Source organism: Molossus molossus, unplaced genomic scaffold, assembly GCF_014108415.1.
Source record: "Molossus molossus isolate mMolMol1 unplaced genomic scaffold, mMolMol1.p scaffold_m16_p_5, whole genome shotgun sequence".
Classification (NCBI taxonomy): Eukaryota; Metazoa; Chordata; class Mammalia; order Chiroptera; family Molossidae; genus Molossus; species Molossus molossus.
The window spans coordinates 25,357,367-25,378,991 of NW_023425388.1; the positions used below are offsets into that span (position 1 = coordinate 25,357,367).

Below are 21,625 nucleotides of genomic sequence, written 5' to 3' on the forward strand. Positions count from 1 at the left end.
TAGTTATTTGTCTTCCTGAAGGAAAAGGTTTTCTTCTAATTATCTATTCACTTGGATTTTATTGTGATAAAGTATTTTTTTTCTCAAAAGATTTGACGGAAGTTTTCAATTTCCACTACTATTGTTAGCATCTGGAAGTCCCTCATTCTGAAATCCATTACTTGAGCTCTATAATTTAATCAGAAAATTAAAAAGTACAACAAACAACTTGGCAACTGTGTTCTTGTTACATACAAAGCCATTAGCAAAATTATGTAACAAAATCTATGTGAAACAAACAATTTTGTCCTTATATACAGAAGTTTGCTTTATTCCTCACACCCTCACTTCCTGCTGTAAAATGAGAGGGTCTGGGGGGAGCAGCTACCAATCTCCATTGAATTCTTATTCTGGTTGGGGGAGAGAAATCTTAAAGGTAACTTTAAGGTAAAGTAACTATTTTAATCGTCTTTTAACCCAGTTATAAAAATGCATCTGGGCTTTTCAACAAAGAAAGAAAAATAGAAAAGATGATAATGGCTTTAAAATAAAGAATTCATCCCTTTGTCCTTTGCAAAGTCTCTTAATTAAATCAAGTTAGAGAGTAAAAATGACTACATTTGTGACTGTGATTTGAGGGCTCAGAGTAAAGCGTGTCTGGGTAAAACAGGTGCACCATAACCCAAGGGGAGAAGTTTCACATCTAGGACATGCATATATTTCATACAGATAGAGTTTACACCACAGGGAAGAAAGATCATAGGTACATGAGAAATGCCACCCAAAATCTATATATAAACGCAGAAACAGGAAGAACTCATGGAGTCAAAGGGAGACCAAAATACAAGTTTAAAAATACATTTTAAAATCATTTCAAAGCCAAGAACCCTATTTACTGAAAACTCTGACAATTCTACAGAATATCTTGTAAACATTGAAAATGCAGCTTTATGTAATTTACAGTCTCAAAAGAAAATAAATTTCTGGTTTATCGTCGCCGCTTGGCCCTGTCTGCAAAACAGAATTATTGGAACAAAGCTGGTCGGGGTGGCCAGCAGGCAGGGCTGCGCATGCGCCCTCAGGGATGCCTCGGCCCTCCACGCTGCCCTTGGCGCTGCTCAGATAACCAGCTATGTAGGAGCCGGTGGAGTGCCGGTTCCCCGCGGGTGGGGGCGCTGCGGGCTTGTTTCGAAGAATCACTCCACCCACGTGCGTGGGGTTCACCCCTTTTTGCTTGTTGGCTTCCTGCTTTTCCTTGGCACGACTGGCAATATTGCGCACTCTGCTCTGACTTCTAGATGACAACTTTCTGACCAGTGCCCTGGGGAACTGATTGGCATCCTGCTTTGAATACAGCACTTGGCAGTTGTCTTCCTGATCAAAGGACACAAGTTTCCGCAGCTGCTCGGTCAGGTCATCGATAGGCTCTAAAGACTTTGTCTTCACAGTCACACCCTTCCTGTCTCTGATGCCAGTTGTAACAAAACTCTTACTGATACACTGGTACTTGCTCTCAAAATTGCAGGCAATGTCCTCCGATGTTAAGTCCCCCAGACTTTTGGATTTGCAAGGACTGGGCAGCTTCAGCACAGGCAGAGGAGGGTGTGGGGGGGGTGTGGGTGCAGGAGCACGCAAGTCTTGAGCACTAGATAGGGGCACGCAGGTCTGGTTCATTTTTGCATCTGAATTTGAGAAGTGCTTGTGTATAAAACCAGCACCTGGATAGGCTAGACGAGAAATACTTTGATTTTTGACATCTTGAATATCGTTGAATATTTCACAGACAGAAGGGTAGAGAGTCTCCTTACAGTAGCCATTTCTCAAGCCTCTTGGAAGATCCTGACTGTACTTCAGTGTTAAAGGAGAAGCAAGGCAGTCCGTGGCTTCTCGCCCATATTCACAGGTGGTTATGGACAGGTTTTCTGAGTCTCCATCCACTTCCACGAGACTGCTCTCTCCAGAAATTAAACAGAGAGTGGGATCAGCTACTCCCAATGTCAAGTCAGTGGAAGAGGCAGAGCTGCGGTTCTTCAGTATTTCCCAGTATTTCCCATTGGTGGGAATTTTTGGTAACCAGCAGTGAGAAGTATTAGAGGAACAAGGCAGGCTGCTTTCCATGGCCCCTGTCTTGGCCTTACCAGAAGGGTCATCATCTGGTTTGGTTTTAGAGACATTGGGAGTGCAGGTAGTTTCACAAACAACTGTGTGTGTTGAGCATTCGGAGGTCTCAGGACTGAAGAATACAATCCGCTCAGGAGATGAGCACAGCAGGGATGACTTGGGTTTTCCCCTGGGAAAGCCATGCTTGAAGGGCATTGTTAGGTCCATGGTAGGCAAGGAAGGATGGCCTGACCTCACACTGGTGCCATGAAGATGAGAAACAACTGTAAGGTTAGCCTGATCCCTGGTCTCATCAAACTGGCCAATCAGTGCTGAGATGGAACTGCCCCGCTCATTCTCATTTGTTAAAGTGACATTGTCAATAAGATGGGAAATGTCACTGTCCTGCAGAATCGCAGTAGAATGTAAGTCAGGTATGTCGGAACACAGCATAGAGACGTCTGACAAAGAAAAGGATGTTGCAGCTCTACCCTTGCCCCAATTACCTTCCGCATTTTTAATCTCCAGATCGCTTTGAGAAAGGATGCTTGCTGACATTGTGCTTTTCCCTTCCACAAAGCCCCCAGCATTCTCATTTTCCTTGGTTTTCATACCATACAGATCTTGTGTTAGGTTCACTGCAGGATTAAGAGCCAAATGCTGCCGTGGGGAGAGGGATTTGTTGGGGCAGTGGTGTTCCTGGCCATCACCTGACACATTTGATTTGGTTCTCCCACCCTTTGGACCTGGTACTCCCACCTGTTCTGTGACTGACATATTGGCAGTAGAAACAGCAGAGTCCCCTTGGCTGATGTCTTCATGGAGGAGAGCACTGGAGGAAGAGGATAACTTTTTGTTGCAATTTGGAAAATGTTGGTCTTTTATACTTGCCTTCCCATTTCGGCTGCCATCCTCATCTGCTGCTGAATGAAACAAACGACATTTTAGGTGACCTGTAGCACTTGTGTAGAAGCTGCAAGCACTCATGTTTGTCTTCAGACAGACAAATGGAGAATGTAAATCTGTTACATTGTGACACAATATACATGGATTGCATAGATTTGCAACAAAGATCTGTGTGATGAATAAATGGTAAAATATATTTATAGGAATTTCACTGAAGTTTCCCTTTGAATATCTATTACATCAGTTAAGGATGTAATATTCATTATCCAAAAAAATGTCAATGAGTTTACCATACTTTTACAGTGAGGATTACCTTAAGTTGTTTCCTATTCAGATTTGTACTACACAGAAGCATGGCAATAAAAACAGAACAAGACAGCTCTGTTAAACGAAGTGTTCTGGTACCTGTAAGCAAGCTTTCAACGTTAAGCAGGTATTAGTAGTAAAAAGTACAAGTCATATTATTTTTAAAAAACATTTTGACAAAATATCAAATTTAGGTAATTTCTAAAACAAATTGGAAGGTGCAATAAATATATTAAAATATCAATATATATTGACTTTAAATGTAAAATTGAAGAATTGGTCACTGATTCTATGCCACTGTGAATATCTAATTTTCTGGTAATCATATTTTTGTTTTTAACACACATATTTCATATTGCACTCTCCCCTAAAAGTGGCAGAAAACTGTCAGGCATGGTAAGAAAAACTGCAAAAACACACAAGTCACAGCAATTTGGGGTGCCCCCATTATGCTTAGTATAGTGCTAAGACAATACTGGATGTTTAAATACTCTTGATCGAATTTTAATAGTGTTTCAATGCTTTCAGTCATGATATACAAAAAATAATTTAACTTATTAAATATTTTCCTAACTAAAAAAATCCATCATTAAAATTTGATAACCCCAAAAATTATAAGGAAAAAAAATTAAATATCCTATGATGTTCCCACTCAGAGACAGGCACTGCACAATTTTGTAGAGAAATAGAACTATGTATAGAATTTTATATTCAGCATTTTCTCTACTTAATACTCTTTTCTACATTATAACTAAATCACACCATGGTTATGTATTGCTCCATAATTGCCACAAGTTTTATCTATCTATATCTATCTATCTATATCTATATCTATATCTGTCTAAATCTATCTAGATAGATATAGATAGATGTATGAATCCTAACTTATGTAATTATTTTTTAAAGGGAAGAATGAAACATCACCTCAATAATGCTTTCTAACTCATCTTAATGGTATTAACATCTTAATTTTGGCATTAATAGAATTACTACTGATTTCTATTAAATATAGCTTTGTTTTCCTCCAAACAGAGTTTTATACAAATTTTGAAGCATGTATATCATCTCTTCTCTGACATTACTCTTAGCAAAATTTCAGAGTTTTCAACTCCCTTTTCTCTTTCAAATAAAACACTTGAAAATTGGTTTGTATCCTTAGACTATCTTAAAATAAAAATCAATACAAGCAAAATGGTGTTTGTGAGAAAAGCGATCACTGAAAGTAGATTGTATGATAAAAGGAGAATTTCCGAATAGAAATAGGTATTAGATTCTACTTGTCTGAGATGACTCTGATTTAATTAAAACATACTTGTTGCAGAGACATCAAATGGACACTGTTTCGGAACTAAATTATCTAGAATAATGCAGGAGAAGGAGTCACCAACACAAGTCAAGAGCTCCGTGGTACACTGCAAGGCAAGCATCACTCTCTATCAAGTTCCTGATATGAGTGAAATATTCTGCTCAGATTAGGAGAAAAGATGGGTAACACCTGGTCCCTGTGCTTCAGGAACCACAGACTTGCTGCCTTCCCTCCAGCATCCAGGGGTTGGGGAGAAAAGGCCACAGGAAAACATTACCTGAGCTACCTCTTGAGGAAGCAAAGATGGTGACTTGTTTTAACATCTAGCTTTTCCTCTTTCTCCATAAATATTTCCAGTTGCAGAAATGTATTACATGTCGGTGAGAGAAATACAACTATATTCAACTTCAGAAAAATCTATGTAATTCTTCCCAGCCTGGGAACAATCAGTATATATGGTACCCACTCAGAAAACTAAGCTCTCTATTTTTTGCTCACATTTTGCAGGTTTTACCTGTCTCCATCATACCTAATAGATCCACAGGCTCCATGCAATTACCCAATGGTGTCTCTTATCCCTCACTGCCACTCTCAGATGTCAATGTGATTTTAAGGCTCAAGTTCTTCTACCACCCTCCCCACAATGTTTAAAATCTGGTCTAAAAAATAGCTTTAAAGAGTTTTTTTTTTTCAGTATATTTTACTTTGACTACAAAATGTCAACCACCTTATAATTACTAGAGACCAAAATGCGGCTTACATGGGTTTCTTTTTAGAGAAACTTAAAGCATCTTACCCAGAGAGTTCTCTTTTCCTTCGGTGTCTTTGGCTGTTTCGGGCTCAGGCAGTGACAAAGCCCCCAGAAAACATTTGTCAATAGGCATTGAGACAGGGCGTACTTGCAAACTCCGTGTGGTCCTCCTCACAACACCGTCTTGATCTCTTTCAGCCTCAGCCACAGAATCCTTTATCTCTACCATTTCTTGGAGGCCCATTTTGCTCTTTTTTCGGCCTTTGGCCGGAGCGCTGGCCGTGCGGCGCAGAATCCTGTCTCCGATGGACCGCTTCCGAACCGAATGGGGGTTGTTTTCAGAGGAACTGTGCCTGGGATTCTTATTGAACAGTCCCTTCAGACCTTGGAGCTGTCTGTTCTGAAGGTACAAAAGGATCAACCGCAAGTTAAGCAAACGTCACTGTGTCAACAACTTGCCTTTCAGATGAAGCCCCGTGAAAAAATGGAACACGAAATGAAATTTTTCAGCCATTGGAGTATATTCAAGAAAACAGCAGCTGGCAGCATGTTTGCACAACGTCATGCGTGTCTTTGCAACCTAACTTGGCGAGCAAGGCAGCCTTCCAGTTTCGCAGCCAAGCTTTCCTGGAAGTTTCCTACCCAGAGATGACGACGTGGTAGGAAAAGTTCCCACGGTTAATAGATTGTTAAAAACTTCAGCCGCCTTAAAGCAACAGATGCGGGTTTCCAAGTGGGAAGCAGGAAAATGGAGTGATATGAGAGAGCATGCTGCCATAACCACTGAGAAAAGACATATACCGGCAAGAACAAAGCACCATGCGGAGAAACTACCTTGGTAGCTCCTAGAAAGTGCAAGATAGTATAACTGGGGTTGAGTATTAAAGGGCTCCACTGCAAGGGAAAAGGCAGACAAAATACAATTTGGGCTCAATTCGAGAAGGTGGTGCAAGTAAAAACGGAAGAAGAAAATGCATATGCTTCTATAAACCCTTTCTTCCACTTGCCATGATTTTAGCCATGGGTTCATTCATTGCTCCATTCCCACCACCCCATTGTGGTTTGTGTATTCCAACCTGAACACACCTTGAAAGTAATACATTATGTGTCTTCTAAGTGGACACTTATTTAGGAGAGAGAAGTCCTGTGGAAAATTTTCTTTTTCATAGTTAATTCTGGATCAAGTTTTAAACAACTTCTAAATTTTATTGTTTCCCCCAAGCATGATAAATACTAGAGAAACTACTTAGTTCACCTGGGATTCCTAGAAATTCAAGAATCACTTTTCAGTCATTTATATTTGTGTGTATTTAGGCTGGAGGGAAAATCTCAACAAGAAGTATAAGCAGAAACCCAGGACTAAACATAGAAAGTCATGCAGTAAAACTGCATCACTTAGAGATTAGGATCCGTAGACACCTCCTCCCCACACGGAAGTGAGGAACGTGTATCCCCTAATTTAGTCTGAATTCATCCATTCCCTAGCACTTGCCTTATGGTCATGGTAATATTAATATTAGCCAACATTTTCCAGCATTTTTTATGTGCCAGGCAGATTTCTGAGGATAACATATATCTATTTATGAGGTAGGTACTATTTTTACTCCGTATTTAGATGAGAAAGCTAAGGCACAGAGAATGCATTTGCCTCTACAGCAGAAGCTGCAGGTTACACAGACTTTCTGGAAAAGAGCACTGATAATTTCTGGGCCATATTCAATGCTCTTAGAGTCCTCCAAATCACACCTGCTCCTGAAAATTAATTCCAGTGGCCAAGTCTCCAATTACTTGGCATGCCCAGAGGACGGCCTACTGATTTATAAACCTCAAGTGAGTCCTATAGTGAAGAGAGCAGCGTCAGGAGAGAATAAGAACACATTTCTGTAGTCTCTTTCTCTTAAATCACTTGAATTCTTGAGTTTTAGGTTTTCAGTTACATACAGTGGCATCCTGTGAAAGCACCCTGCCTAGAACTGGCTGGGCTCACAGCTCAGTTAGTACAAGTAACTCATCAAACACCGGAGACTCTACATTTCCCATTGCAGCCAGCTGGGACGTCTTAAGAATTAAAATAAAATTCAACATTTAACTATATCTTCATTGTTTTTGGCAAACAAATGATCATCTGAGAGAGTAGTTTTCTGTTGAGCCAAGAGAGGCCTCCTGGGTGGAAAAAATGAGTACACCTCCCTAAAGAGTACAAGGAGCACGTGTGCATTGGGACCTGAGCGCAGGACAGCACACTGGGCTCAGTGGGCCTCCCTAGAGTTTTCTGCTAAAGAACAGCTCATCAAGATGTACATTTCTCTGATGCAATTAGTCAATAAATGACTTTGTTAAGGAACATATTATTGTATGCAGCTTTAGGCCCTTTGATCTTTCTCACCTTTCCATAGATTTCATTGATTGTTATGTGGACAAATATGGATGCTTCTGTCAGTCCTTCCAAATAGACATGCCGGTAGCCTGATAAGAGAAGAGAAGTAGTTTCCTTTCAGTTGAACTTGCATTTGGCTTTCCCACTGGTACTAGTCAATGAAGTATCTGACTTTACTATACTTCTTTACATTTCACAAAGCATGTTAATACATATTATCATATAAAGCATTTACCATGTCATATATTGTGTATATCACATATCAGATATTAAATCTTCCAAAGAAAATGAATGGTCAGTCCAGAGAGGAAAGGCCACACCATACCTACCAGGCACTAAGCTGCTGAAGGTCACAGTTCTTTGTCCAACAAAGTCTCGTCCAATAGGATCATGATCCCACACAAGGAACCGGACCAAAGCTATTTCTGGCATGTGTACTGTAAATGTCAGGGTTTCCTCCCACACAGGGTTAAATCCTCAGAGAAATAGGAAAAGAAAAATCAGAAAAGCAAACGGGTTGGCTAAAAATGAATTGGCTACAACATCTGCAAAGAAGGCAGTGAAATCGCTTGCGCCCTGGCCGGTTTGGCTCAGCGGTTGGAGCGTCGGCCTGCGGTACAGAGAGACCCGGGTTCGGTTCCCGCTAAGGGCACATACCTCGGTTGCAGTTTGTCCCCGGCCCTGGTTGGTCGTGCGGGTGGCAGCCACTCGATGTGTCCCTTCACATCGATGTTTCTCTCTCTCTCTCTTCCTCTCTCTCCCTCCCACTCTATCTGAACAAAAAATGGAAAAATGTCCTCAGGTGAGGATTAAAAAAAAAAAAAAAAAGAAAATCGCTTGCAATGGTTATTAAACTGGGGCAGACAACCGAGCCACTCTAGGATGCCTTACTGGAATGAAGCCTCAGAATGTACCCCATTGCTAGAAAATCACGGGTAAGAAAGTTGCCTGTAAATGATTACATCAGTTCTAATAATCTTTGATGCCAAATTGCACCATAGGGGAAGCTCTTTCACATAATATTCAGGAGGCTTCACTAAGGTCAAAAGGATCTAAGAATGTTTTAGCATAAAACGATAAAGGCTGATTCCCACCCCCACCAAGAGAATTATGCAGCTCATCAAAGATTCTGCTATTGCAATAATCACCAGCAACCATTTTAAAAGGAAGGTGCAATGCAGATTTCAATGCTCACATGTCATGATATTTAATTCTTAAAGCAATCTTCTGAGGGTAGTACAAAAGATTTGTTTGGGTTTTTTTATAGTCAAGAAAAAAAATGTATATTACTATCTTTCAAAAATTATTCAAGTAACACATGCTCCTTTTTTAAAGTAGGAAATATAAGTATTTATAATTGAAATTTTATAGTTGAAAAATTGATGTTCAGAGAAAATAATGTGACTAAGGTCATAAATTAGTGACATAGCCTAATTAGACTATTCACTATTGATTTCCGGAGGCTTCTAGTGAAGGAAGACCTTAATACAGAAAGATGACGTATTTTTATAGCTACTGAGTATAAACAGAAAGGTCTATAATTCAATTCAAATTCTAAAAGCAAAACTACATTTATTTCTTGGTAAGATTCTCTCAGATAAAATAATTATTTAAACTGATAAAAATTTTAATATTCTATACGTTTTTCCTATCTCAAAATGAAAATGTTTTATTAAATGTCTGCATTCAAGGTCATCAGCATTTAACCCTGTTAAACACCATAGCTACTGACATAATTATGGACTGAAAATCATTGAAAAGCAGCCACTCCCGAACAAAAGAAGAAATTATCTTTTTGTTGACTTAGTAATGACCTGTCAATTATTTCTGGAAAAACATCATTGAACATTGGTAGAAAAGTGCAATATAGAAAGTCTCTTTCTTAAAGCACGGTATTTGAGGAATACGTTTGTGCTTCTCTTGAACCCCAAATTCCATTCCTTAAACTCGTGCTTAGAAAAACTCCTCTTAAGCTCTCTTCATGCACCTCTAATTTTTCCAATGTGTTTTAAAGATTGAGCAAAACAAGTATGCAATGTTGTCAAATGTATAAACAAACACAATTTTAGATTACCAAGAAAAGACACAAAGTTTAGGTAAAGAAAGTTGTCTTCACATTATGGCCCAAATACAAGAATCCTACCCATTCACCACATGTATGTATTCAAAATGTAAACTTGCCCTGGCTGGTTTGGCTCAGCAGTTAGAGCATCAGCCCGCGGACCAGAGAGTCTTGGGTTCCGTTCCCGTTAAGGGCATGTACCTCAGTTGCAGTTTGTCCCTGGGCCCTGTTGGGGTCATGTGAGTGGCAACCACTCAATGTGTCTCTCTCACATCGATGTTTCTCTCTCTCTTCCCTCCTCTCTCCCTCTTGTTCTATCTGAGGATAAATGCAAAAATGTCCTTGGGCAAGGATTTAAAAAAAAGTAAACTTGCCCAGCCAATGTGGCTCAGTTGGTTGAAGGTCATTCTGTGCACCAAAAGGTTGCAGGTTCAATTCCCAGTCACATACCTGGGTTGTGAGTTTGATCCCCAGTTGGGGCATGTGCAGAAGGCAACTGATTGATGTTTCTCTCTCTCTCTTTCTCAGCATGTCCTTGGGTGAAGATTAAAAAAAACCAAAACAAGTAAACTTGCCAGAGCATGCTGCATTCTCCTTTAGAGTTTTACATGTTCCAGAAAAAAAGAGAAATCATCAAGGCATAGACTTCATGAATAAAAGCTTTGAGAATTCACATAATGGAAACACAATATAAAAATATAATGGAGGCATTTTCCTAAGTGGAGTTTTAACCCAGCCCTTTAAAATATCATTTATTCTTTTCACTAGAAAAAAATTTTTGCTTCAAAAGCAAAAGTCTTGAGAGCTAAATTATAATGTCCATCAAAACATGCCATTCATCAATCCTGTTTACTTAGTTTTATGTGTTGAATAGAGCTTAACATAAACTTAGATGACAGTTGTGTGATTCAGAAATTTCTCTTCTTTATAGACACGGTTTTCTTTTTCAGTGCAAATTCTATTTCTAGAGCAATCTGATTAAAAGTGAACACAGATTATCACAGCCTTACCATTGTCATCCACCACACGGGTTTGATCTTTACAACAATCTACTGGCAATCCAATAATTTCAACTTCAACAAAAGGATCGATGATCTATATAAATAAAAAGAGTGTATTATAACAACTCATACATTTCTATACATGTTAATTAATATGAGAATACTGGCCAAAATGTCCACATTTTGACTGTAACCCAGTTTATTAGATGCTTAACAAGAAAGAGAAATTATACTAGGTGTAACAGATTTAGATACATGGGACAGAAATAAAAGAGCAGATTAAATTTTTGTTTGCCAGTATCTATTAATGCCATACAAACTTTACCTAATGATCTACAACCTTAGTTCAGGGTATATACCCAACAGAAATAAGAGCTTTTGTCCATTCACAAATGCTCAGAGCAACTGTAGTCATAAAGTCACACACTGGAAACAACCTAAATGTCTTTTATTAGTGGGATGGATAAATTGTGAAATATTCATTTAATGAATTCTATACAACAATGAAAAAGAACAAAGTTCTGCTACATAGAAACAATGTTGAGCAAGCCAGACATAAAAGAGTAAATACTATAAAAGTCAATTTACATCAAGTTTCAGCACAGACAAAATCAGTCTATTATGATAGGGGTTGGTGTTCGATGGGGGAGCAGTACTGACTGGGAGAGTGGACAGAAGCTTTCTAGGGGTTCTGTCTTTGAACTGGGTTGCATAATAATCAAGCTATCCTCATTTGATTTGTGAATTTTAATGTAGTTAAATCAATGGGTACTATAATGTAAATTTAAAAGAATTAAAAAGAAGATTAAAAAGTAACCAAAAGAGCCCTGGCCGGTTTGGCTCAGCGCTTAGAGCGTCGGCCTGCAGTCCTGAGAGACCCAGGTTCGGTTCCCACTAAGGGCACGTACCTCGGTTGCAGTTTGTCCACGGCCCTGGTCGGTTGTGCGCGTGGCAGCCACTCGATGTGTTCCTTTCACATCGATGTTTCTCTCTCTCTCTCTGTTCCTCTCTCTCCCTCCCACTCTACCTGAACAAAAAGTGGAAAAATGTCCTCGGGTGAGGATAAAAAAAATAAAAATAAATAAAAAATAAAGTAACCAAAAGAAAAAATATGAGCGTTTAGTCTTCCTCCAACTTCCTCCATGGGAAGGCATTCTGTGTTAATGATCATCTGTAAGTTCTCCTTTGTGGTGTAGGCTCCAGATAATGAGCAAAGAAGGACTAAAACCCTAAAGACCCCAAAAAGGAGAGAGTGATTGAAATCTCAGCAAACACATTTTTAGGAGCTTGGAGAGTAAAGAGAATATAGTTTTGTGGGGGAATTTCAGAGAATAAGAGCTAGAGGTATGACAGGACATGTTAAGACAATTAGGTGGGGCGCTGGCAGATGTGGCTCAGTTAGTTGGTTGGGCATCATCCCATGCACCACAAAAGGTTGCTGGTTCCACTCTGGCTCAGGGCACATGCCCAGGTTGCAAGCTCAATCCCCAGTAGGGGATGTGTAGGAGGCAACCAATAGATGTTTTGCTCTCACATCGATGTTTCTGTTCCTCTCTCCTCCCTTTCTCTCTCTAAAAATCAATTTTTAAAAGAATCTTTTAAAAAAAGGACAATTCGGTGGACACATTTTTGGTTTACTAAATAAACCCCAGTGTTAAAGTTTACTCATTTTTTATTTATTTTACATTAGAATTTTTTTCTTTGACTAGAACCCTGCGGTAAAACTGTATCAATGAGGATTTGGGGATTTTGGGGGAGCTAATAAATGTGATTTTTACTTTTAGGGAATTCTAACGCCACAGGCTTGAAGAGCAACTTTCTGTTCCCAAGGGTGGCTCCTGTGTTGACCTTCAGCAAGTTGAGTGTCTTGCTTCAGATTCCTCATTGGTAAACCTGGGATAACAGTGTCTGCCTCTCCCTGCCGTAACCCAGGTGAGGCACCAGACGGATGCGATCAATAGTGGCAGCAAGACTGGAGAGAGATTTGGGAGGTAGGACACCTAAGAGATGATAATTTACTAGATGTGAAGAGCAACAAAAAAAAAAGGGTGAAAATTAAAGATGACACTTTCTGATTGGGAGCAAGAAAAATTGTCATTTTATTCTCAGAAATAGGAATAATGTGAGATATCATGGGCTGAGATTTCAGGGAGCCTGGATGGGGGAAAAACTATTTTCATTACCCTCTGACTAAAGGCCAATATAGTAGTATTGGTACTGCAATTTTGTACCTGATAGAAATCATAGATATTTTCACGTCATATTTTGATTGTGGCAGAAATCTCCATGTATCATCTATACTCAACACAACTTGAAATTCTAATAATTATTAGACCACCACCATATATATGATAACTAATTTTTGTGGCATTTGCTTTCTCTCTCCCATGTGTCTGTGTATGTATGTATACACACATCTACCCACAAATATATATGTACACGCATATGTATATATATACATGAAAGAGAAAGCAAATGTCAAAAAAATTTAATAATTTACTTGGTGAATCTAGATGTTGGAGATATGATGTTAATTTTAATATTTTTGCAATTTTTCAGAGGCTCAAAATGTTGGAAAATAAAAAGATGCGGATAAAGAAAAGAAAAAAAAACAAGGAAAGAAAAAGAGGCAAGGAAAAACTTTCTGATACTACCAAAACAATTATTCTTGTTGCTGAGAGGAGAACAGAATGGAAGAGGGGCAACCAGTCAGCTGGAAGGCTATTGCATCGGAACTGACAAGAGACCATGGCGGCTTGGATTAGGCTGGAGGCAACAGAGAAGGAAGAAATGGTCCCATATGAAGCTCCTACTTTCTGAGGAGTAGGCTATAATGCCATCTATTGAGGATGAGAAAGAAAGTGATGAGGACAAATGTTTGACGAAGAAGAAGGGTAGAAATAGCCACTGCAGAGAACGGGACAGTGGGCATAACGGAAGCAGCTAGGACAGCAGCTCAGCATCACGGGCCAGCTGAGGCTTGAGACAAAGAGCTGATGGCAACACAAACTGCAGAGCTGCATGGTTTCCCTCATCAACATTCAAGATCAGCAATGATGGTTTAACAGGTAGGAGGGGCAAAGAGCCTAGAGTGATGGGCCACTCCTGACATAGAAGGGGCTGATAGGTAAGGAGAAATTTGAGGCCAAGACCAGGTGTAATGGGAACAATGGAATAAAAGCTCTAGAAAGAAAGGATGCAGTGGTCATACAGAAGACTTTTTAAAATCATGCTACAGAGGTGCAGCAAGAAATGACAAGAGTCAGCATGTGGCCAGGAGCAGGTGGCCGATGTGCAGCAGAGATGAGGGGATGAGGAATGTGGAGAGAAAGTTAAGACATACTTTTATGCAATGTTTCCATTAATAACAAAATTGTTCTTTGCACCCTGATGTTAGCATTGCAAGTGTCAGTCTTAAATAATGAATTGAATTGCATGAACTCATGCCTCCAAGGACTGTGGGTGCTTTGCCCATAAGCTGGTTAATATCTGGTGAGCTGAGATCAGTGCTCATTTATAAACACACACACACAGAACTGACATTTTGGATGAAGTGTGAACACAATAAAACAATCACATAATTAACCACCGGGTCATACGTGACTTACCTCTCCTCGGTCTCCAAACATGGAATCTGGAGGTTTGGGGAGTTGTTGTCCACTGATCACTTTCAGAATGAGCTGCTTTTTGGGGTTGGCAGGAAGTGGATCACCAGAGAAAGGGTTGAAAGTACCTAAGCCAAGTAAGCAGATGTAAAAATCTAAGATCAGTAGCATGGAAACACACACACACACACACAGTGAAAGCTTGTAGAACAAGGAAATAACAAATGCTGGGTTACTCCAGTGTGTCTTAGAGCAAAGAAATTATCACCTAACTATCAGTGTGGCTTCTGTGTGAAGGCAGTACCAGCTGGCATCTCCATTGCTGTGGTTTTTGTTAGAACCCATGCTCCCAATGGCAAAGGAATGGGCCAATTTAAAGCAAGTGGCTGCAATGCAATTATCAACCTTGGCATGGGGGCGGGGGGAGCGTATTATCTGAATGCCAACAGTATAGAGAGGGGAGCAATTATGTCAGATTTAAATAATTTCCCAACCCAAACCATCTCAGCTATAGAGTGAACGTAACAAACAAAAAGAAGATCCAAAATTAAGTAAATGGCAGAGCAAGAAAACAAGCAAAGCACAGAATCCTGAAGATAACACCTGTCAACACATTTTTACCGGAATTGTTAAAAATCCAATTCGGAGAATTTTAATCAGCAGAACCAAAAAACAAAACAAAACAAACAAACAAAACACATGTTTTTTTGGTTTGTTTTTTTTTATCTAACACTACATTACCTTTTCTTTTTTGTTAGCACTGTTTTGTAATCGGAACATACCGTCTAAAGGGCTTGATAAAATTGTTTCAGGTGGTATTTTAATTTTGCCACCAGGTTTCCAACTCATACTCCCTAAGAAAGCTTCTGAAAGGGCTCAGACCTGAGAAGACAGTCCAATTTGTAAGTAATGCCCAGTGAATATCCTGCTGGGCACTGAATTTCTGGTGACAATCCCTGTCCCTCTTCACATGCATCACCTCAGGAGAGAACATCCTAAACACTCTAGCATGACAGGAGTTTTAATTTACATCCCAACACCTTAACCTATCTCTTTTCTGTAATCATGTTGCAAAGCACTGGGGTATCACCCTTTCCAGAGAGCTCCTTCAATAGAAGGCGCCTGCATTCAGATACATGACTATGAAATTAATGCATACCTTTGCACATTTGCTGGGGTTTGAGGACATAGCCACAATTGCCATTTGTCTTGAATTTGGCTCGATTTAACTGCATGATTCGCCCTTCAGACTGGTAGTTCAGTGCCACTGTATAAGTTTAAGTTTGAGAGAATAAGGTAAAATGTCAGCACAGTCTCAAGACATACAGAGAACCACGCCTTCCCCAGGTATACACACCTAGTTGGCAACCTGCATTCCAGTAGGGCAGGGGGTTGAAGTTACTGGAGTCAATGCGATAGGCAGAGGGGTAAATCCTCGTGAGTTGCTTTTGGTTATAAATCATGAACTGCTCTGACTTCTGCTGAACCACCTGATGTGCTCTTGTTTCACTGAATGATAACACATTCCCTGTGGTTCCTGGCAGTTTTTAACAAAGAAAAGAGAAAAATGAGAACTATAGAAAGGAAAACAAAAAACAAAAACACTCACAAAAGACCTTACAACATATGAGATTATACCCACAATACAAGGGCAGAGGCAGCTCCTGACCAAGAAAGACCCATATAATTCCATTCTGGGACTCTTTTGCCACTTTGAGGCCAAATATGAGCTGTGCTGAGATAACTGACTATTTTTTCTTTTACTAAAATATTTTTCCTTTATTGATTTCAGAGAGAGAGGAAGTGAGAGGGAAAAAGAGATAGAAACATTGATGAGAGAGAACATCGATTAGCCACCTCCTACATGACCCCACTGGGGATTGGGCCAACAACATGGGCATGTGTCCTGACCAGGAATTGAACCAACAACCTCTTGGTGCATGGGTTGATGCTCAATCATTGAGCCACACTGGTCAGATGATAACTATTTTTGAGGTCCCATGTTCTCCCAAGAGTTCAACCATCTCACTAATTCATGTCTATATGGCTAGAATAAACAGGGTGGGCAGAAAAAAAATTTAGGTGCATAATTCAAATAGAATGTCTTTGCCAAAGATATAGATAGTCACGGATAAATAAAACTATGTATGTAACTTAGTCCTGATAACAGGGAGATGCTCACTGAAGGCACTTATCTAAAGAGCACACATATGAAACACATATTAACTAACAGCATTCAGAAATAAAGAGGAAAAAAAAATTCCAAAAAAGAAAATTTGACTTTTATAATTAATTTGAGTAGAACTATGGAAGTAGTCAAAAACTGTTTGGCAGCTAAAAATTATAATGGAGAAAGAGTTCAAAAGAGCATTATAAAGAAATAAAGTTTCAGAAACAAGAATAATCATCCACCTACCTGGATTTATAAATGGTGGAAAAATAAAGGGAGGTAAACTAACAGAAAACTTATACTAAAATTTCCACTTGGACCATCATCAGGAAGGGTCAATCCAGGGCCAAGGAAACTGCAAGCCTGGAGTTTAGATTTATGATGGAGTAAACCTCCAAACACTGAATATCCTACGCTTTTCCCCAATCCCATCTTTTGCACTGTCTACAATACCCCCACTATTCCCACTCATTCACCAAACATTCACACCCCACCCCAAAACAACCACCTGTGTGTCTCCTGGACCTGCTGGAAGAGGTCAGTCTAGATAAAGACCCAAACTTGCCCAGAGCCTCATTTTCATTCCAATGTGTTCTGTGACAGCTGAGCGCATCTGAACTCAGACAGAGGGAAATGGCCCATGAAACCAAGGAGTGGAGCTATAGTGTAGCTGGGCCACTGACCCGAATTATATCCAGACTGTGAATGTTTATTAGAGCACACAGTCTCCCAGGGCCCCGTAGTCCTCAGGGTTGTACACCTGTAGGTAGTAAATGCTGGCCAAATGACTAACAATTACCCTCTAGAGCTGAAATTTAGAACAGTCACAAATACAGGTAGGAGGCAAAGAAACTAGAGAATTAGCTTTTAATCTGATGATGTGTCTCATATGAATTCTTTCCTTAGCATGTGTATTTCATTGACATTAACTTAACATAGTTCACATCTCAGATATTCTAAAAATGACCTTATTTGAAGATTTTGATAAATACTTTGAACATGATAGGAGAAAATATAGTCTTTTTGACAAGTCACATGCATACAGTGTAATACTGGAGTCTGTACTACTGTTTGCTGTCTCTCCACATAAATATGCACACCACATTGTCATTAAGATGACCTTGATAAACAGGCATGTATCAGTTAATATTAATAGAGTTGAGTGGCTTTGCATTAGAATAAGCCATTCATTCATTATCTCTTGTTCATTTTAAGGCTAAAAAGAAAACCCACCAAAGACAAAAACAGCTGAAGTTCAAGAGCTAAATAGTACTCAATATTATTTTTCGATTAAGCTAATAGCATTATGATTTCCTAAAGCATTTGTTAGAGATTATATTTCTCTAAACCAAATACACCTGCCACTCTATGAAACCACTTCAAGTTTATTTTCTAGCTGTGGGCAGTTATTACAAGAATGTATTGTTCATGTGCTGCAATTCCCACAGTTATTAAGCTCTCACATGTGAAATTAATTTAAAATGTTTATCATTGTTACCATTTGAAGAAGAAATCAATATCAAAGGGAAGGAAATCTGCAGATAGGAGAAGACACACTTATGAGTTAGGGGTTAAAAAGAGATCTGGGGGAAAATCCTGGAGGTCGGTAAGGACATAGCCTCACCACATGCTGCTTCCCCTTCACTAACACTTGTTGAGAAAATGGGAGATTCTGACTTACATTTTACTTCTACTAAAATTGAAAATAGATTGAAAAGCCACATGACCATGGTTTTTCTATGCACATTCATTAACTAATCAAAATAAAAATGAGAAGGGCAGCGAATAAGGGAAAAGAGCCACTAGAGGGAGAGTCCGGGGTAAGAACAGTTGTGACTAGGGTTTTGCAACTCAATATATGGCCGCTCCCAGGTGAAAAGTCAGTGAAGGAGTCAGCACTTCTGAAATGTTCGTTCTTTTTTGTTAAAACCTCAATTTTTGGATTAAATTATTTTCAACCAAGTCAAATTTTCCAATGAGATAATGCAAGGCTTTTCGAGCTGTTACTTAGGCCAATTAATTAGTTTTTTCTGGTCATTCACACTGAAAATGGCCATCAATCCAGGTCAGGTATCCATAGTTCAAGCGTTGGGAAAGACTTTGCTCTGATGCATTTGTCTTTTTATAACCAGGTCCTCCTCTGCCCCGTAGGAGATTTCTCTCATCTCTAGACAATCAGGCAACCACGGTAATCAACACAGCCCTCCTAGTGAGCTAAAAGCGTTGTACCAGCAGTCAGTTTCCCGACAACTCAAGTGGGATTGTACCCATTTCAGAAGTGTGTACTGATGATCTGATTAACAAAAGATTAATTAACTGTGGACAAAGAAAGGTCAAGAATATTTACCCAGAAGAAAAAACACGCAGTCCTTACCATCATCCACAATGTCCTGGGCTGCCACGGAGTTGGTGTACACCACCAAGTCAGAGAGCTCTCGGCAGAGCTTCATGGTTTTCCTTCGGCGACCCAACCTGTGGAACACAGCCAGGGACTCATGACACGTTAGACCCAGAAGACGTTTGGGCCTTTGTTTACTGTCCCTTTCCTATCTGCTCCAAAGGGAGCCAGGATTAGAACCCACGTGTGTTTCCTAGTTCAGCACTCTTTCCGCTACAAAACCCTACTGATGTTGTATATTCACAGCTCATGCAGAATCAGTCTCTTCTCCTGTATTTGTGAGTTCTGTTGTGAAGGGCTTGATGCCCACTGTTACGCATCGAGGGGTTAATACAAGAGTTCACCAGGAATCTACTCTGGTTTGGCCAAAGGAGACTCTGAACCGAAGAAATAGAAACATTGCATTGTGAGTCACAAGAATTATAATATATCTAAAGGGAAATACACCCCAACTTCCATAGTGATTAACTTTGAGAGGTATAATGACATGGTGGTTTTTATTTTCTTCTTTAAGCTTCTTCTACATTCTTCAACTTTCATAAAACAAACACCCATTACTTTGTTCTCTCTCCTATAAACCACTCCTAGGATCTCCTGTACAACCTTACAAACTCTGCCCCTACCCATCCACAGTACAGTGCTCCACATTCTCCTCACACGCAAACTTTTCTCCTCCGAGGGAACATCTAATGAAAACGCTCATCCTCGCCAGAGAAAATACACATGGCCAATAAGAATATGAAAAGATGCTCAACATCACTAGTCATTTAGAAAATGCAAATCAGAACTATAATGAGATACTGCTTCACACCTGCTAAGAAGGCTATAACCAAAAGGCAGGCAAGAACGTGTGTTGGTGAGGATGAGGAGAAATTGGAACCCTCAAACACTGTTGGGGAATACAAAACAGTTCAAGTGTTTATAGTGTTGCAGTTCTTCAGTAAGTTTAACAGTGATACCCCATGACTAGGCAACTCACTTCTAAGTATATACCCAAAAGAGAGAACAACATATATCCACACGCCCTGGCTGGTGTGGCTTAATGGTTTAGAGCACTAGCCTGTGCAAAGAAGGGTCTGGAGTCTGATCCCTGGCCCTGGTTGGGGCACCTGCAGAAGGCAACCAATTGATGTGTCTCTCTCACATCCATGTTTCTGTTTCTTTCTCTCTCTGTCTCTCTCTTTCCTCCCTCCCTCCCTCCCTTCCATTCTCTCTAAAAAGCAATGGAAAAAATATTCACAGGTGAGAATTAATGACAACAACAAAATAACCCCCACATATATACACACGAAAACTTATACATGAATGTTTATAACAGCATTATTCATAATAGCCCAAAATGAAAACAACCTAAATGTCCTTCAGCTAATAATGGATACATAAAATGCAGTATATCCATACAGTAGAAAATTATTTAAAAAGTAATGAAGTACATGGATAAATCTTGAAAACATATTAAGTAAAAAGAGTCACACACAGAAGGCCTAATATTGTATGATTCTATTTATATGTAATGTTTTGGAATGGCAATCTGTAGAGACAGAAAGTGGATCGTTGGTGCCAGAGAACTGGGGGTGGGAGGTGGGGGAGCTGGGAAGTGGCTGTGAATGGTAGTACTTTTGATGTGATAAATATTCCGGAATTTAGAAAGTAATGATATAGATTCATTGACTCAATCAATATTTATTGAGCACCTATTAGAGATAAAGTAGTGAACAAACCAGACAAAAATCCTTATCCTAATGGTACCTACATACATTCAATAAAAGAATTAAGACCAAATGCACCAACAATTCATTTTGCCAAGAAAGAAGTCATGAACTTAGGTATAAAAATAAACGAGGAGAGTGCACATTCTTCCTTTACCATATAATTAGGAAATTCTATAGTCGTTGGTGAAAATCTGGTATTGTGAAAGCTAATGATTATAAATCAATGTGAGGCCATGCCCAGAAATTATAAGTAAAACTCCAAGACAATCTGTGATACAGAGAAATTCTGCATAAAATGAGTTGTTTTTATTCTTTATCCTGGGAGTGGATTAATTTACTAACGTCCCAAAAGGACACCATGATTGATGCTTAGGCTTTGAGACCTATTATGGACAAATCTCTAACTCAAGAGCATCAAGCAATGTGATTTCATGTGATACCTGTAATAGTGTCTTGTTTGTACACATTAAGATTATCACGGACTGAATAAGAACTGAAATCATGAATCAATAAAACTGATTTTAAAAAACGATCATGGCTTTCCGCAAGCGCCCTTCCTTCCTGGCCGTAGGGCTGAGTTGAGCCTTTCTCACACTTATATTTGAGGACATTCACAGCAGAGATCTTCCAGAAGATCTCTCTTACAGTCTTTACTGTAACTACAAATTGGATTTTCTGTACCCTGAGGGTAGGGACTACACATATTCCCTCTACCCTTGCTAATTAATTACTAGTGTACATATGGACATTCTGTTGAAGGGCAACTCAAATATAAAATGTAATTGACCACGACATGCCATCCAGTCCTACAAGATCTCTATGCTTCTGATTTCATTTAGTTTCCGTCTTTCAATAAAGGCACAGGAATAGGGGGGCGGGGCTGTGTGTATGTGTGCATGTCTGCACACACATGTGTGCACATGCGCGTGTTTGTCTATGTATCTGTGATTTA

General features: G+C 39.5%; 1 protein-coding gene across 1 annotated transcript in view; it reads right to left on the bottom strand.

Moving 5' to 3' along the window:
* Nucleotides 1–853: 853 nt before the first annotated feature.
* Nucleotides 854–21,625, bottom strand: part of PLCH1 (phospholipase C eta 1) — a 122,993-nt gene continuing 102,221 nt past the window's right edge. Inside the window, exons 14-22 of the mRNA XM_036243026.1 lie at nucleotides 18,938–19,035; nucleotides 15,751–15,930; nucleotides 15,553–15,660; nucleotides 14,397–14,521; nucleotides 10,798–10,882; nucleotides 8,055–8,201; nucleotides 7,735–7,814; nucleotides 5,394–5,748; nucleotides 854–3,002 (exon numbers count right to left, since the gene is read on the bottom strand). Of these exons, the coding sequence (XP_036098919.1) occupies nucleotides 937–3,002; nucleotides 5,394–5,748; nucleotides 7,735–7,814; nucleotides 8,055–8,201; nucleotides 10,798–10,882; nucleotides 14,397–14,521; nucleotides 15,553–15,660; nucleotides 15,751–15,930; nucleotides 18,938–19,035 (3,244 nt within the window). The 3' untranslated portion in view covers nucleotides 854–936. The remainder of the gene's footprint in view (nucleotides 3,003–5,393; nucleotides 5,749–7,734; nucleotides 7,815–8,054; nucleotides 8,202–10,797; nucleotides 10,883–14,396; nucleotides 14,522–15,552; nucleotides 15,661–15,750; nucleotides 15,931–18,937; nucleotides 19,036–21,625) is intronic.